Consider the following 15,576-nt stretch of genomic DNA (forward strand, 5'->3'; position numbering starts at 1 on the left):
TTTATTAGGCAGCGTGGATCAAAGGCTGCGCTCAGCAATCCCTGCCGGTCCTGGCTACGTACAGCATCTTTCACTGAACCAGATATTATACCTGCCCTCCCCTGAAAGGTACAATTTAGCAAGCATTTTTTAATATACAAATTTGCAAGTACTAGAACAAAACTGGCTAATAACGTAACAGGATCTGCATGAAAAACCCACCCCGTTCTTTCCTTTTAAAAGAAGCAGTGGGGAAAGAGGAAGAGAGAATATGAATCCCAAACAAGTAATAAGCAATGGATTACGACAGCATAAAGAACTCATCCAGCTCTAGTGAGATGGAGAATTATTGCTTTCTCTGTCACTCAAGCTACTTTCCAGCTATCCACAACCTTATCCCAATCTAACCAGGCAGCCTAAACTGCCTGTGACATTGCAGCATAAAAATCTCCCATTTAGTCATGTTTGATCTAGATTGGTACAACAAACATGATTGATGTGAATACAGTTTCTATGAAGAAAATCCTGCTTCTTTTTAATCTATTAAAGCAGGCATTGCAGTCACATTTTTTTTTTACTTTGAGGCTATTATTAATTAGGCCAATTAAGTACATATCAATTCTGACATTCCTATCTCCTGAGTATCCCCACCAGGTCTCAAGACAGAGCGTAATTAAGACGCTTATTTCTGAGCCATGCTGTTTCTGAATACTTTACAATGTTGGCCAGATTAATTTATAGTAGTTGTTTTCAATTATGTAGAATAAGCCTATTACAGCATTTTCGTCGATGGCAACTGTTTATAATGTTGATAATCATTGCCCTTGTAATATTATCCAGATCTATAGTGTGTCCACAATTATATTTGCACTGGTCCAATTTTATACGCATGCTTTATTTAGTCCTGGCTCATTCTCAGTATTTGCTGTAGTCCTGAGACAAAACTAATTTCCAAAAAAAACCCCCCACAAAAAACCTAAGGCCAGATTCCCTTGGCAACTCATTCATCTTGCTCTTAAACCTCATCCAAGTCAGCTACAATTGATATGCATGTGGCAGATGACAAAAAGGCTATCAGTAGGAAGAACCAGAACATATATAGATTTATTAGGATCACAAAGAAAGCCCAGTTGTGCAAATTATTAACCAGGCAAGTCTTTGCTATGCTAAATTAGTCACCCCTGTTTACCATTTTCATATTCTCAGAATTGCAGAGGACATTACACACTAGCTAGCAAGCAACAAAATTATACCTTGGTATTTATTTCACGAACCCTCATTTTTCATCTACGGTAAAGATGCTTATTATAGCAAGAATGAAAAAAAAATGGTTAAATTCAGATACGGTTCTAGAAGAATAAAGTATTATTTTCAGATTAATTTAAAACATAACTCACTGCTTTCTGATCTAGTAACTATTTTAAATAATTCTGTCATAATTTATTCTAAATGGAAACGAATAAAAGAGAGAGAGAGAGAGAGAGAGAGAGAGAGAGAGAGAGAGAGAGAGAGAGAGAGAAAGGTAGCAATATAAAGATCTATGCAGAGCCACAGCATACATACCAAAGTACAGATACAAAAATCTACGTGTCCTATTGGAAACATTTATGAACTCGCAGTGCTACTTTTTTAAAAAAAGATGCAACAATCTTCAAAATTGTTTCACAAGTTCAACATGTTGGTGCTTGGATGCAGTTCAAAAGCCCAAACCAGCCAATGTTAATGTATTACTGTCACCACTTAAAAAAAGAAGCAAATGCTATCTGTTTGTTTTCACCAAAAGGCTCTGAAATGATTCATACTAACTAGCTACTGTTTGAAAGTCCTAGGAATCCAGACACGGATGACGTGGTTTCACACAGTGAGGATTTTATAACAGGACTTGGTGTCATGGAGTCATCTGCCTGCACCTGCCATTTAAGGAAGAAGGCGGGGGCGGGGGGAGAGACTGGACAATCAAGGAGCAAGAGGGGTCATTTTTTCCTTTGTTTGGCTTCTGCTGATTGGCTGCAGCAGTTTTCAGCAGAAAGCATGGAGGAAAGGAGAGAGAGAACAGACAAATCACGGATTAGAAATGTCCCCATAGGAAGTAACAGAAAGCACCAGCTCGTTATACGAATGCTCACCTACTGAACAATTTCCTGCAAGCACATTGAGTTCAGAGAGTGGGACCTGCGTGTATAGTACCACCATCTAAGCTCATAAACCTCTAAGCCACTGAGGTGCCTTCAAGCTTTCATCATGGGACTTGGGAAGCCGCCAGCAGATTGCTGCTGGATGCAAGAGCCGGCCTCTGTCCTTGCCTTATTCCCAATTGCACAAACCTTAGAACATGTTGCTGGAGTTCCTAGCTTGGGAAAGGTCAACCCGAGTGATCAAAAGCATCCAGACAACCTCCAGTATAAGGCAGGGAGCAAGAGAAATAGTGAATAGCAAGATGAAAACAAAACACAAACTTAGTTTCTAGGTAGCCTAACATACTGAGCATGCCATAAGGTTCAGCCTGGCATTATCGATGGATCTTCAATATATTTCGATCTCGACCAAAAACAGTAAAAAAAATGACCTCACCTATATCTTGTGCTTCACATGGCCTGTCAGTTGTTCAGCACAAAACAATTACCGTATTTTTTGCACCATAACACTCACTTTTTTCCTCCTAGAAAGTAAGGAGAAATGTCTGTGTGTGTTATGGAGGAAATGCCTACGGGTGGCATGCCTATGGATTTTCCTCCTCTAAAAACTACGTGCATGTTATGGTCGGGTGCGTGTTATAGAGCGAAAAATACGGTATATTCATTGCTGGCTGCCTCTCCTCCAATAGACCATACCAGACACACCTCTCCCCACCACCATTTTAGCCTGGCTATGTCCATCAAAGAAATAGTAGTTCAGCTTGGACTTAACTATTCTTTAGCTCCTTTTACATTAAAATGCTAAATGTAAGCAGCTCCCTTCCCCCTGTGCTGTGAAAAAGCTTTACATAGCTAGAAGAAGGATTGGAAGAATGTATGGGTGTTAGGGCTGGGTTCTAGTATGAGCACAGAGCCATAAAAGTGGTTTCAGTGCTTCAAGTCACAAGAAATCCTTTGGGAGCCAAATTTACTGTGGAAAAATTCAAAATATAAGCAGCTTTTGAAGTGGCTATTATTTAGTGCTAACAGTACGTTTTTCATACAATAGTGGATAGAGAAATGTTATTTTCTTCACTTTCAAAACATTAAAGGAATAAATTGAAAATATCTATTTGTATATAGATTGGAGTGTATGCTGCATTTTGCAAACAACAACAATGTAGAGAGATGTTTCCTATTGTTCTGCAAATCATAAATTCCTGATGCTGCACCAAGTGCTCAAGAAGAAAGAAAGCATCACAATTAGAAATAGTTCATAAATACTCAAGTCCATTTTAAGGAAAAGAAATTAAAAGGCAATTTTTAATTAAAAGGCCAATATAATTGGTAGCACTTAGCAGAAAGCATTAACTCATTTATTTCTGATTAGCTTCCAGGCAATTGTTTTAATTCAGAAAAGATGTGAAATACTCTAGTAAATTTGATTATAGGACACTCAGGCATGTAGATCAAATAATCCATAGGTTGCATTGTGTTTGGCCTGTCATAAGGCAGGTGCGGGTAGGCTATAGCAAGAGCAGTATTTTCAAAATGCACAAGTTTTGGTAAGTCATGCTCACTCTCCCATAAGAAAAAGTCAACATCACCCACGTCAGTTCAACACCACCAAAATGAAACATTCACATACCACAAAATAAATTTATTTCCCATAGGATGTGGTGATGGCTACTTGTCTGAATGGCTTTAAAATAAAAAAGAAGAACTAAACAAGGTCACAGAAGACAGTACCTGCCAGCTATATAAACCACATGTGTGCTGCCTTGGGCTCCATGATGGAAGATAGGAAATGTATTTTATTTATTTACTTAAATATTTATAAACTTTATAATATATACATAAAATGTATAGCAGGGCTGTGTGTAGCATTGTAACATAAAACTACAATAACGTCAATAAAAACACCAGTAAAGAACAGTTGGTTAAAAAAAAAAACATTTTCCAAAGGCCTGTCTGAACAGCACAGCTCTTGAAAGGAAGAAGAAATTACAAGGAGTGCTATGGGGCAGGATCTGTCACACTAAAGGCTCAGTCCCTGGTAGAGTTCAAACCTCATTGAGGTGGAGCATAAGGAACCCAACAGACCTTACAGGCATAAATGTAAGAAGGTGGAATCTTCATTGGCTAGATTATAAAAACAAGGACCTTTTCAGCAGCAACTCTGTGTCATTTGTAACATCTACCCTTAGATCATCATCAATTTGGTTTGGTTGAGCTAAGAAGCGAAACACACAACTTGCTGCCGAAAATAAACTAAATGCTTGTTATCTGTTCACTTGAAAGAAAAAAGTCAGCATAAGAATGGCTTAGTGTTTCAGATGTTTTATATTTACCGTCTTTTTCGCCCTATAGGACACACTTTTTCCCCTCCAAAAATGAAGGGGAAATGTGTGTGCGTCCTATGGGGCGAATGCAGGCTTTCGCTGAAGCCTGGCGAGAGGCGTCGGTGCGCACCAACCCCCCTCACTCTCCACGCTTCAGGAAGCTAGCCGCAAGCCTTGCGCGCCCGGCGGGGGTCCCGCCAGGCGCACGAGGCTTGGGGCGGCAGCCTGCAGCCCAAAGCACGGGGCGTCCTCCGGAGGATGCCCTGTGCTTCGGGGAGGTGTGCGCAAGCCTTGCGCACCCGACGGGAGGTCCCGCCGGGCGCGCAAGGCTTGGGGCGGCAGCCTGTTCTGTGGGCTGGGGTAATAATTTTTTTTAATTCATTCCCCCCCCCAAAAAAAACAACAACCCGAGGTGCGTCCTATGGGCCAGTGCACCTTATAGGGCGAAAAATACGGTATGTTAGTGAATTATTTAGTTAACAAATAATTTTTTTAAAACCGGCAAGAAAGCACTGACTGACCTTGGCAGACCTACATCTACATATGATGGGATGCTATAAACTGCTCTTTAAAAAATCCTACTTTTAAATCCAAGTCAAAACAGAATATCCAAAATCTAGCATGGCAATGATGTTATAATAATCACTAAATACACATAGAGATTCCATATTGAGCTCAGCTTGGAAGACAGCCAGACTTTTTTCAGCCCAAAACAGGGAATACCAACCCACTGAAGACTCTCTGAAATATGTAGTAGTTTTAAACTAGAGATTACTATTTGAAATCAATCCAAAAGCATTCTGCAATGGAAACTTCACTTAATTCTTCATGAACCTACTGATGGCATCTCTGAATCTTGCAAAGGCACCCACAGCACTTAATAAAAATGGAGCATTACTGTTTATCCTGAAACTGCTTGACAGTGAGGTGAGATGTTTGCGGGTGCTCTGCAGAATATGAAGTACAAGGATGGGCAAATGGTGGGGGGGGGGGGAATCAGGAAGAACTTACTGACTGGCTGCTCAAATGCAGGAAATAGGCACAATCGGGAGGGTTCACATCCTTACCGAAACCCTCTGAAATCACCTTTCTTTCAATCATCACATTAGAAAGAGACTAGGAGTTCCTGGTCCAAGGTTTCAGATTTACAGTATGCTTAGCGACAAGTTGCCTGAGGCAATGTACAAACTTGCAATAAATAAAACACAAAATCAAAATTTAACAGCAACAAAACAAAAGCAACATGCACATATATGGCAGCAGCAAGCCGAGAGGGAAATCAGCAATTTAATTAACTAAAAGCCCAAGTGTTTGTTTTCTTTTAAAGGTTTTAACAGCAAAAGCCAAGAAGTGAGAAGGCCTGATAAGTTTCCTACAAAGTGTCTAATTTCTTCCCATATCCTCTTCCTCATCCCTCTCTCTCTCACACACACACACCTGCAAAACCATCTCCACATTCATGACTCAGACTATACTTTAAAAAAGAATAGAGCATAAACTCCTTCCTGTCTTGGTCCAGTATTGAACACACATTTGCACAAATGATTTTGTACCCTTCAAAAGCAAGGATAAACAGGTATGACTTTCAAGGAGGAACAGTACTAACATAAAATAAAAAGACTGCAAATAACGAAGATCATCACATGCCATAAAATGAATTCTGGGCATAAGTAGGGGGAAGGAAGAAAATAATTTCAAGTGAGTGCAAATATTTAAAAGTCACAAGTCAGGCCCTGTACTACGGGATTGACCAGAAAGATCACAATACACAAACACAGCTGGAATAGTTTAGAAGGCCCAGAGGAAAGAGTTCTGAGCCTTAGCAACACCTACCATTAGTTTCAAATATATCTACTATAAATGAAGCCACAGGGGTTGTTTTTGTAAAAAAATAAAATAAAGGAATTAATGAGACTCAAACAAATAGAAAAAGAAAAAAACCTCAATGTGCTAGCATGAGTGCAATTTTTAAAAGCAGCATACATGTTTAAGACATCATCTCAGAAGAGGAATTTGCCTCTCATCTGTGAGGAAATGCAGGTAGTTGAGACACTACCTGCTGTGATACATGTGAATATCATTGAAAAGCAAGGGAAGTGTGTTTCCTCCCATGTCAGAAGTATTTTTTATTCATATGCAAATATATGTGATTTAATCAACTGATTGGCCAACTAAAACTCATAAGATTTATCAACTAAGATCTCTAAACTGAGTAGCTGAACAGACACAGAAATGCTTTTGGGAAAGTCAAGGACCTCGAGTGGTTTATTCCTCCTTTGGAAACTATCTTCTGAATGCTGGCACCAGCCTTCCCCTGCCCTGCCCCATCACCACTAGAATAGCCTTCTTCAACCTGATTCCTCCCCACAGTTGTTTCAGACTACAAGTCAGATCAGGGATATGAGAGTGGAATCCAACAGCATTTGGAGGGCACACGTTGAGGAAGGCTGAACAAGAGACTCAAGAGAGATCTCTCCCTTCAGATTTTAACTCAGTTTCAGCTAGCTATGTTGTAGCATGGCATTTCTTCAACAACAAGACAGGTGGCAACATCACGTCCAAATAATTTAATTTATTTTGTGGTTTCATTTTAACATACAGGACTGACCAAGGCAAATTGATTCCTTGCCAAGGTGGTGTAGTGAGCAGAGTACTGGACTACATCTAAAAAGGATCCCCACTCAGTCAAAAAGTTCATTGGGTGACCCTGGGCCAGTTGCCCTCTCTCAGCCTGACCTATCTCACAGGCTTGTTGAAGAATGGGGGGGGGGGCACTTGGGTTGGGTGAGGCCTCTTAGGCCACCACAGGCTCCTTGTAGAAAAAGCAGAATTTTAAAATGTAATAAAATAATTTTAAGAACTCAGGATTCATTATTTTCAGGTAGTTTAAGTGTAATACAATAAAAGAATTGTAGAGTTGCAAGGGACCCCAATGGCCTCTAGTCTGCAATGCAGGAATATGCAGATGGCTCGCTATTGTTTAGCCAAAAGGAGCACTACCTATATAATGGCTTTTCTAAGTTTGAAACTTGGTTCAACCTTTAGACTATACAAAGACTTTTGGCTAAAAATAACCCACAAATAGTTATTTAGGGTGGAATTTTAATTCGCTCTGTCCTACAAAAGTTGAGGGCTAGATATTCATTAACCAGCAATTCCTTTGAGTTATCAATTTCTGCCCATGCCTGAGCGCTGAATATCCTATCCTGCGTGCTGAGCATGACTATTCAAGTTTGACAGGTTTCACTGAACATTTTCATTGAATCATAGAATTGTAGAGTTGGAAGGGACCAGGATGCCCATCTAGTCCAACCACCTGCAATTAAGGAATCTTTTGCCCAACGCAGGGCTTGAATTCACGACCCTGAGAATAAGAGTCTCGTGCTTTACCAACCGAGCTATGCAAGTATTGCAGAGAGGAAGGAGGTATGTTACAAGGGAAAGGATGCCTTCTCTCTAAGCATTTCACTTTTTCATAATCTGTAAAAAAAAAAAAGTTATTTGGACTTAATTTTAGAAGTTTCTGAAAAACCTGCCCTTTTCAAAAACAAGCAACTTCCCTCGCAAGCGACAATGACACCCTTTTGAGAGGGTAAGTGAGACAAGAGCTGTAACAAACTGAAAACATTGATGGTGAACTAGAAATGATTTTGTTTTGCAAGATGCTTCTTCTAGGGTAATGTATTGTTTTGGGGAAGCTCTCTAAAGGGTGGTGGTGTCTGATCACGTACAATTTTGTTTCCTCTGCTGTGTGCGCACTAGACAATTACTTTGGGATTTTCTTTAGCTCTAGTTCAGAGAAGGCAAGGACAGGCAGCTCACCTTGTTTGGAGTGAGCTTCTACTTAGTATTTATCTGCGGCCAGGTTTCTCTTTGAATGGTATTGTGGAAAGGCTGTTGCTAGGGTTTAAGGGATACTTAGAGATATAAATGTCATTGTCTTGCCTGCTTCATCAAATGGGTTTGTTGCTCTGTCTATACTATTAAGACACCTATCATATTACTCCGTTGCCATTTAATTGTATACCTTCCCGCTGTCCATCTAAGGAGCCACCATATTATTAACTGGAGTCAGAGCAGAGAGGGAGCATGTTTTGGCAAACTTGATCTGGGATTCAAGCTGAACACATTCTCACTGTTTTGATTGCTATTTCTGTGACGATGCCAGCAACTTGAACGTATTTAAACAAACGAGAAAATATGATGCGGACGAACAAGCAAGCTCTGCCAAGAGATTCTTGCGGGTTTCACATAAAAGCAAAGAGCTGTCCCCTTAGACCACCAACTGCAGGTGTTTGACCATGGGCTGCATCCAGTCGTAGTCATACTCATGAGTAGACACAGTGAAATTAATAGCCATGACTAACTCAGGTCCATTAATTTCAGTGGGCCTTCTCAGAGCAGAACTTGGTTGGATATGCACACACATTTAAATGAATTTGAATTTCAATAGGTTTCCATTTTGCAGATGAGCAACACTGGTCACTGGAAAGCAGCAGATGCCACAGTCTTATAAAGCCCTCAACAAAAATCACATGGTTCATTAGAAGGTTTCTAAAATGTGTAAAATTTTGGGCTTCCTTCATGCATTGGTAACTGGCAATACGCTCTGCAAATCCAAGATAATGGTCACTTTTGCTTCCCTGCCGTGCCCAAGACTCACTTCCTCAATGTGCGGTAAATGAATTGCTGCCAATCACAATTGCCTTATTAGGCTCATGTAGAGCCACACACCTATGAATCCATCTGTCTTTCATGTCTTAGTAATGCCCACTTTGAAGAGTTTTTTGTTCTAATGTCAAACAAACCACTCACTCTTGCACTTCCTCCCTGCCAAGGACCCTCCTCCGACCCACAAAACTTTACAAGAGGAAATCTAATGTAAGCACTGCAGAATACAGAAAACTGAAAAATTAAACTTTGAACATTTAGCACACAGCTGCCCTAAGGACCAATGGAACAAGCTCTTGTTGGAGCAAACCGGTCCTATTTCCTGATGTGTATATCAGGTTAATTTTTTTAAAAAGAGAGAGAGAGAGAGAGAGAGAGAAAAGGGGGGAAATTACATTTGCACAGCCAATCTCACAAAAACATGCATGGATTTTCATACACAAGGAGAGAATTTGCATGCATTAAAGTGCAACACTCTTAACAGCGGGAGAATGAACATGTAGATATAGTATGCAACAACGAATACAATCAAAAGTCCAGATAACAAAACAAAACAATGCATAGGACTGGGGTTTAAGTGCCTTTTCCCTGATGATTAAAATGAACTCAATTCAATGGCAATTAGTTCCATCAGCGCATTTGCCACCCCTGCCTGCCCCCGAAAAGAAGAAACCATTTCTTTTTTGTCCCTTCCTTGCCTGGAAAGCATGATCTCGGTCATCAGGAGTATGATTGCAAAACTTAAAGAAACTGCTCTTACAATCTATTACTCCTAAAAAAACACACAACTGGTGCAGACACTTCCTTACACTAGCAATGATGGGATGGCCACATAGGAGCCAACTCCTAGGGGCCAAGGTCCCTTTGGCCCCACCCTTAATAAAATATTTGAGGGGGCTGTTCTTGTTTTTCAATTGCTCATTTTAAGACTATTTTACTGAAGATGTTGTTGTTGTTATTTTATTGGTATTTATTGATTTGTCCAGAAAGGCAAGACAGTGTTGAGCAATCCATTTCCTGCCTGGACTTGAAACACTTTGTTTAATTTTTAGAAAAATAGATATGCTTGCCTTCCTTTTTAGCGATTTGTTCCTTTCTTCCAGCCAATCATCCAACTGTTCTTCAACCTCTTCAATTGAAGCGCCATGATCATACGATGGTATAAATGCATTTTTCTCTGCCACGGTGTATACAGGAAATTCAGATTTTGGTTTCTTGACTTTAGGTTTCTTTTCTTCTACAAAACAAAATTTGACCTACAGTCACAAACTCTGCCCAGAAACATGATTTAAACACCTATTGAACGCAAATTTTATAAAGCTGTTGTCACACTTATAGATCACAGCTGCAAAAAAAGAGGTTACAACTTGGATTTTAGACATGCAGGGAGCAATCCTACACACAAAAAGCTGGCATAAAGCAAGCTGAGGTAACTTAAGCTGGTGTAACCAGAACCAAACCCTGTTCAGCAGTGGGAATGCTGCTGCTTCTCTGCCTAAGCCTGGCAGATAGAAAACAAGCCTTTAAAATAGTGTTTTATGCCAGGACGCTAGTTCACAAGTCTGAGTTGAACGGCCTTAGGAATGGGCTCTCTTTGGTGCTGCCATGCCATGCTCCCAGAATGTTCTCTTTTTAGGACTTATACAGTCGCACCTTGGAAGTCAAACGGAATCCTTTCTGGAAGTCCGTTCAACTTCTAAAATGTTTGAAAACTCAAGTGCGGCTTCTGATAGGCTGCAGGAAGCTCCTGCAGCACACAAAGCTTTTAATATAACACAACAATGGATGTGTTTGGACATAACATTAAACCATAGTTTCGAGTTTTGTGTTATGTGCATGAGACTCAGACCTGGGCGCTCCCTCTCCACTTCCCAAAATATTGAAAACCTTTGCTTCCATTTTCAACAAACCACAGTTTGTGGGGTATGTTTGAACCCAGAAGTGTGGTTAGTCCCACTGTTTGGAGGACCAAGAAATGAAGTTGGTTTGAAGTTGGCTTGTTTCCCTAATCCATAGTTAAGACTAACCAGAATTTGCCAGGGTAACCATACCACGCATCACAATGCAGTTAACTGAAATCAGAAGCGTAGGTTTCCAAGCTCCTCCTCACAACCTGCCAGAGGAAGAGAATTCACAAGCCCAAGGTTCACATAACGCGAAGCTCTAGTTTAGTGTTATGTCCAAACACAGCCATTCTATAATGCTCTGGTCTAGTATACCCAAGCAACACAACACAGGATGGGTTTTCAAGTTCAGAGCAGGATTCACTCTAAATAGAGAGGCTTCACAGTAAGAGATATACAGTAGCATCTTGGCTTACATTACCCTCGGGTAACGTAAACTTTGGGTTGCGAAAGCGGCAAACCCGGAAGTGTTTTGCCATGCGTGCATGCGCAAAAGCGCTCTACCGCATGCACAGATGCAGTCCCACCGGTTGCAGAAACCTAAGATTCCGACCAGAGCTCCGGAACGGATCCTGTCCACAACTGGATGTACCACTGTAAATGGATTCTATAGCTCAATATGAAGCATGATATACACTTTACAGCTGAAGACAGGGATAAATGGAATGGGCATTTAGGGATTTTCAGTTTATAAAAGTTTTAAACCCATAATATGAAAATGTGTAAATTAAACGGCTAAGATTTTTTAAGTAATTCTAAATAAAAGCTTTAAAGAATCCACATTCTTCCAGTGTTCTTTTCAAACAGTTGGCAGTGACCGCCAATGTGGCTTAGTGGCTCGATTGTCAGACTAAGACCATGGAGACCCAAAGCCCAAAGCCCCACTCAGGCATGAAGCTGACACAGAATGACCTTTCAGCACTCATCCCTCCATCTAACCAACCTCACAGGGTTCTTGTGAGGATAAAACGGGTTTGTGGGAGTCATATGTAAGCCATTCGGAGCTCCTTGGAGGAAAATTGGGTGGGATTGTGTAATTACATAAATAAGATATCCCATGCAATTTGTTTTATCATTATCAGCTGAGATAATAAGCATCATTAACCCAATTAAAGCTGTCTCAGACTCCAGTGCAAATCCCTCTAAATAAATCAACCTCATGTCCTACTTTATACTATATATTAACATTCACTTTTTGTGGGGGAAAGCCACACAGGATGGTGCTAACTAGACAGCTACAATTTGAAGTTACTTTGCATAACGTTTGTCCTATAACAGAAAAGGATGAAAACAGGTATTTTCCAGGGTCAAAATACGGACATAAAATGAAGCAAACTGGAAAGTGTACAATAGCACAAAAAGGTAATAATATACACAGAAATATTGAAAACTCAAAATTTGTAAAATGTGTGGGTTGTAACAAAAAAAGTAAATTAGGCACAGCTTTTCCTAATGGGATGGTAAGTTATATATTGCAGTCAATCATGCTTATTAAGCAGTCAGTAGAGTTGTCTCTCCAAGTTCTAATTCAAAATATCAAAGGGGTCACAGCTTTGCCGCATAAGTTTTGCATCTACAATTTCTGCAGGTGCATATAATTTTGAGTGCATTTTAGAATACTTAGAAGTCAAACCAATTTGGAACTGCTATAAAACGCACCACCAATTATTTGAATTATTTCCAGGCAGCCACAAAACCAAGGCAGGCTCTCGGTGTCTGCTATTTCACTGCAGACTTCTTAGGTATTTTCTCTTGCAAATTATTATATTAGTATTTCTATCGCATTTCTGCCCAACGTTATTTGTTACTCAACCTATTCGTTTGCATGCATTAAAATTTCTACAGAGAATTCAGAAATCCAAATGTTATTATGCAGCAACTTCATACTACAGTGAAGTCGGATCAGAGCAATCCTGTTTTCTGCAGTTGCTGCAACACAGAGGACACATTTGTGAGAGAGAAACTGTGATCTTACCCCATATATGGGTATATGTAATCAAGACTGTGAATAAAGATAAAAACTTACTCTGAAGCGTTTCCAGTTCAGCTCTAGCCAGGGCCTCTTCTTTCTCCTTCATTTTTGCTTCTTTATATTCTACATACAGTTGTCTGGCATCCTTTAAAAGAAATGTAGTGATATTAGCATCTCAAAACAGCTGGCTGCAATGACACCATTTTATATGATTAGATTCAAGCCCCATCAATTAATCACTTTGGGTGAGGGTGGGTATTCCTGTGCTGACTCAATCAAATATTTAAAATAGTGACATTCATTACACATGAGAGAAAACAGCATGAATGACAATTGTGCACCATGACATAGTCAAAACAGCGAAACTATGAAGAAGTTGCACTGGAGCAGCATGTTAACGCTCATGAAAATGTAATTGAGATCATTAAAAATGTTGTGTTTGCAGATTTTGAAATGTTACGTTCCTTGCTGGCTTCCTACAGTGTGCAAATGCATGCTATCAATGGCTGCCACAAGACACCATTCCAACTCAGTTGCTTATTTGCACAGATCAATGTGAGGTATTTTACAGAAGTACATAATTTGATTGCATGCTGACAGCTTCTAGGAGCCACTGGTGAGAGCCAAGTGCAGGGTGGGGGCCAAAGGTGGACAAACTACCCCTGAAAGAGCATGATGTTGTCTCCCACCAGTGGTACTACCCCTCCCCTAACACACCCTGGGAAACAGCTTCAACTGGCCAGTTAAACCAAGTGAGGGTAGCCTATGGGTCTCAAGCCCTTGGTGAATTAGGGACTTCCCCAGCATGTGACTACAGGCTCCGGCATATTGAGTAGATGAGACGAATAGTTGGTCCAATGGCCAAGAGGGCGGTTTCTGTATGTGCTGTAGAGCATAGCTGTCAACGTTTCCCTTTTTTAAAGGGAAATTCCCTTATTCCAAATAGGATTCCTCGCAAGAAAAGGGAAAAGTTGGCAGCTATGGCTGTAGAAAGAAGTGAGGGGCAAATGGGGCTTGTCAACTTGGGAAGGTAGCCCATCTAGGAGAAAGAAAACTCTGATCTGAAAACTCAGGAACAATACTCCATGATCTGATAATGTTGACAGTCTTTACTTTGACTCATGTGCAACTACTCATTCAATGTTCCTATTGTATAGTTTTGTTTTTCAACTTTTAATTTTCATCCGTTATAATTGTTCTGTTTTAGATACATTACAGAATTAAATAATTTTAAAAACTTTACAAATAAATTGTATTAAGACTTGCTTGTGGGCATTTCTGTAAACTGCTTTTAAAAAAATGATCTATATATATATACACATGTGTTTTAAAAATAACTAAATAAAATAAAAGCTTTGCCGGCCAAACCAATTGAACACAGCAGGACTTGTTTCCAAGCAAACATGTACAGAGTTGCACAGAAGGTGAGCATTTGTCAAGGCCAGCCAAAAGCATTGTGGACTCCTTTGCCATGGCTGTGAAGTGCATTAGCGTAATAGATGCTGGTTTATACTGCTCAAGCATGATGTGTCGTCAGGCTAACCTGACAATCTTGCAGCAGAGAGCAGGGGTAAAGGTGGAGTAAGAAACAGGGAAGTGTTTCTGCCATTGAGGATTAGAGGTTTTGCTGCTATGGGCTATAAACTGGGATATTCTATCTAGTTCGTTCCCACTGCAGAATATCTTATCTGTGAACACAATAAATTCATCTCATGAAGACACTGTATACGCTCGAGGCTTCAGAGATCAAGTGATCATGTGCACATATAAGCAATAGCCCAGGAAACTTTTAAAAAATACACTGTATTTTACATAGTTAAAAAACAAAACTAAATGCATTTTGACCTTTCCAGATTCAAGTACATAAACATGTACAAATGTAGAGATACTATCTTATATAATAAATTCTGGCTTTTCCAATCACAGTTATTTCACACTCATGTGCAAGGACACCTGATTGTGTTGCATTTTATTCACTTAGTAGTAATTTACCAAAATGTGATCATTTATAAATCTTCCACATGGTGTTTCGGAGATTACATCAAATGCACAATACCAAGATCCCATGGATGCTTTTTGCTTGTGGCTTCAGCTTAGACACAGTCAATCAGCATTTAACTTTAACCCCTTTGACACTGAAAGCCAATATTTGATGCTAAAATCTGGAACAGAATCTATTATTGCTTATGCGACCTCCAGACATCAGACTCTAAGGGGTATCTGTCAATCTTGCTGGCGTGTCAATCATGAAACAATTGGAACTGAGACTCAGACGAGAATGACAGAAAGGAGGAGGAAACCAAACAGAATCTTCAGTAGTCAAAGCGGGCAAACACTAATAAATAATTGTGATACACTTATAGTTTGACTGGTCACCACCGCATGTTACATGACCAAATGTAGAATGTGGGTTTTTTGTTTTATGAAGCTGGATCTTTTCACTTTCTTCTGATCAAGCAGAAGACAGTTAAAATACGGAGTCTCTTCTCTACTGAGTCTCTGAACTCACAAACTAATACTGGATCATCATATCATGATATCCATATTAATTATTGTAATGAACCTAAGCAGCTATAACCCTAACTTTGCAATCA

General features: G+C 39.9%; 1 protein-coding gene across 2 annotated transcripts in view; it reads right to left on the reverse strand.

Annotated features, from left to right (window-relative positions):
- Nucleotides 1–15,576, reverse strand: part of DNAJC1 (DnaJ heat shock protein family (Hsp40) member C1) — a 70,625-nt gene that overhangs the window by 17,994 nt on the left and 37,055 nt on the right. For both annotated transcript variants that reach the window (XM_081882458.1, XM_081882459.1), the window contains exons 7-8: nt 13,037–13,127; nt 10,177–10,343 (exon numbers count right to left, since the gene is read on the reverse strand). In XM_081882458.1, coding sequence (XP_081738584.1) covers nt 10,177–10,343; nt 13,037–13,127 — 258 coding nt within the window. The remainder of the gene's footprint in view (nt 1–10,176; nt 10,344–13,036; nt 13,128–15,576) is intronic.

Source organism: Podarcis melisellensis (assembly GCF_964234715.1).
Source record: "Podarcis melisellensis genome assembly, chromosome: 12".
Lineage (NCBI taxonomy): Eukaryota > Metazoa > Chordata > Lepidosauria > Squamata > Lacertidae > Podarcis > Podarcis melisellensis.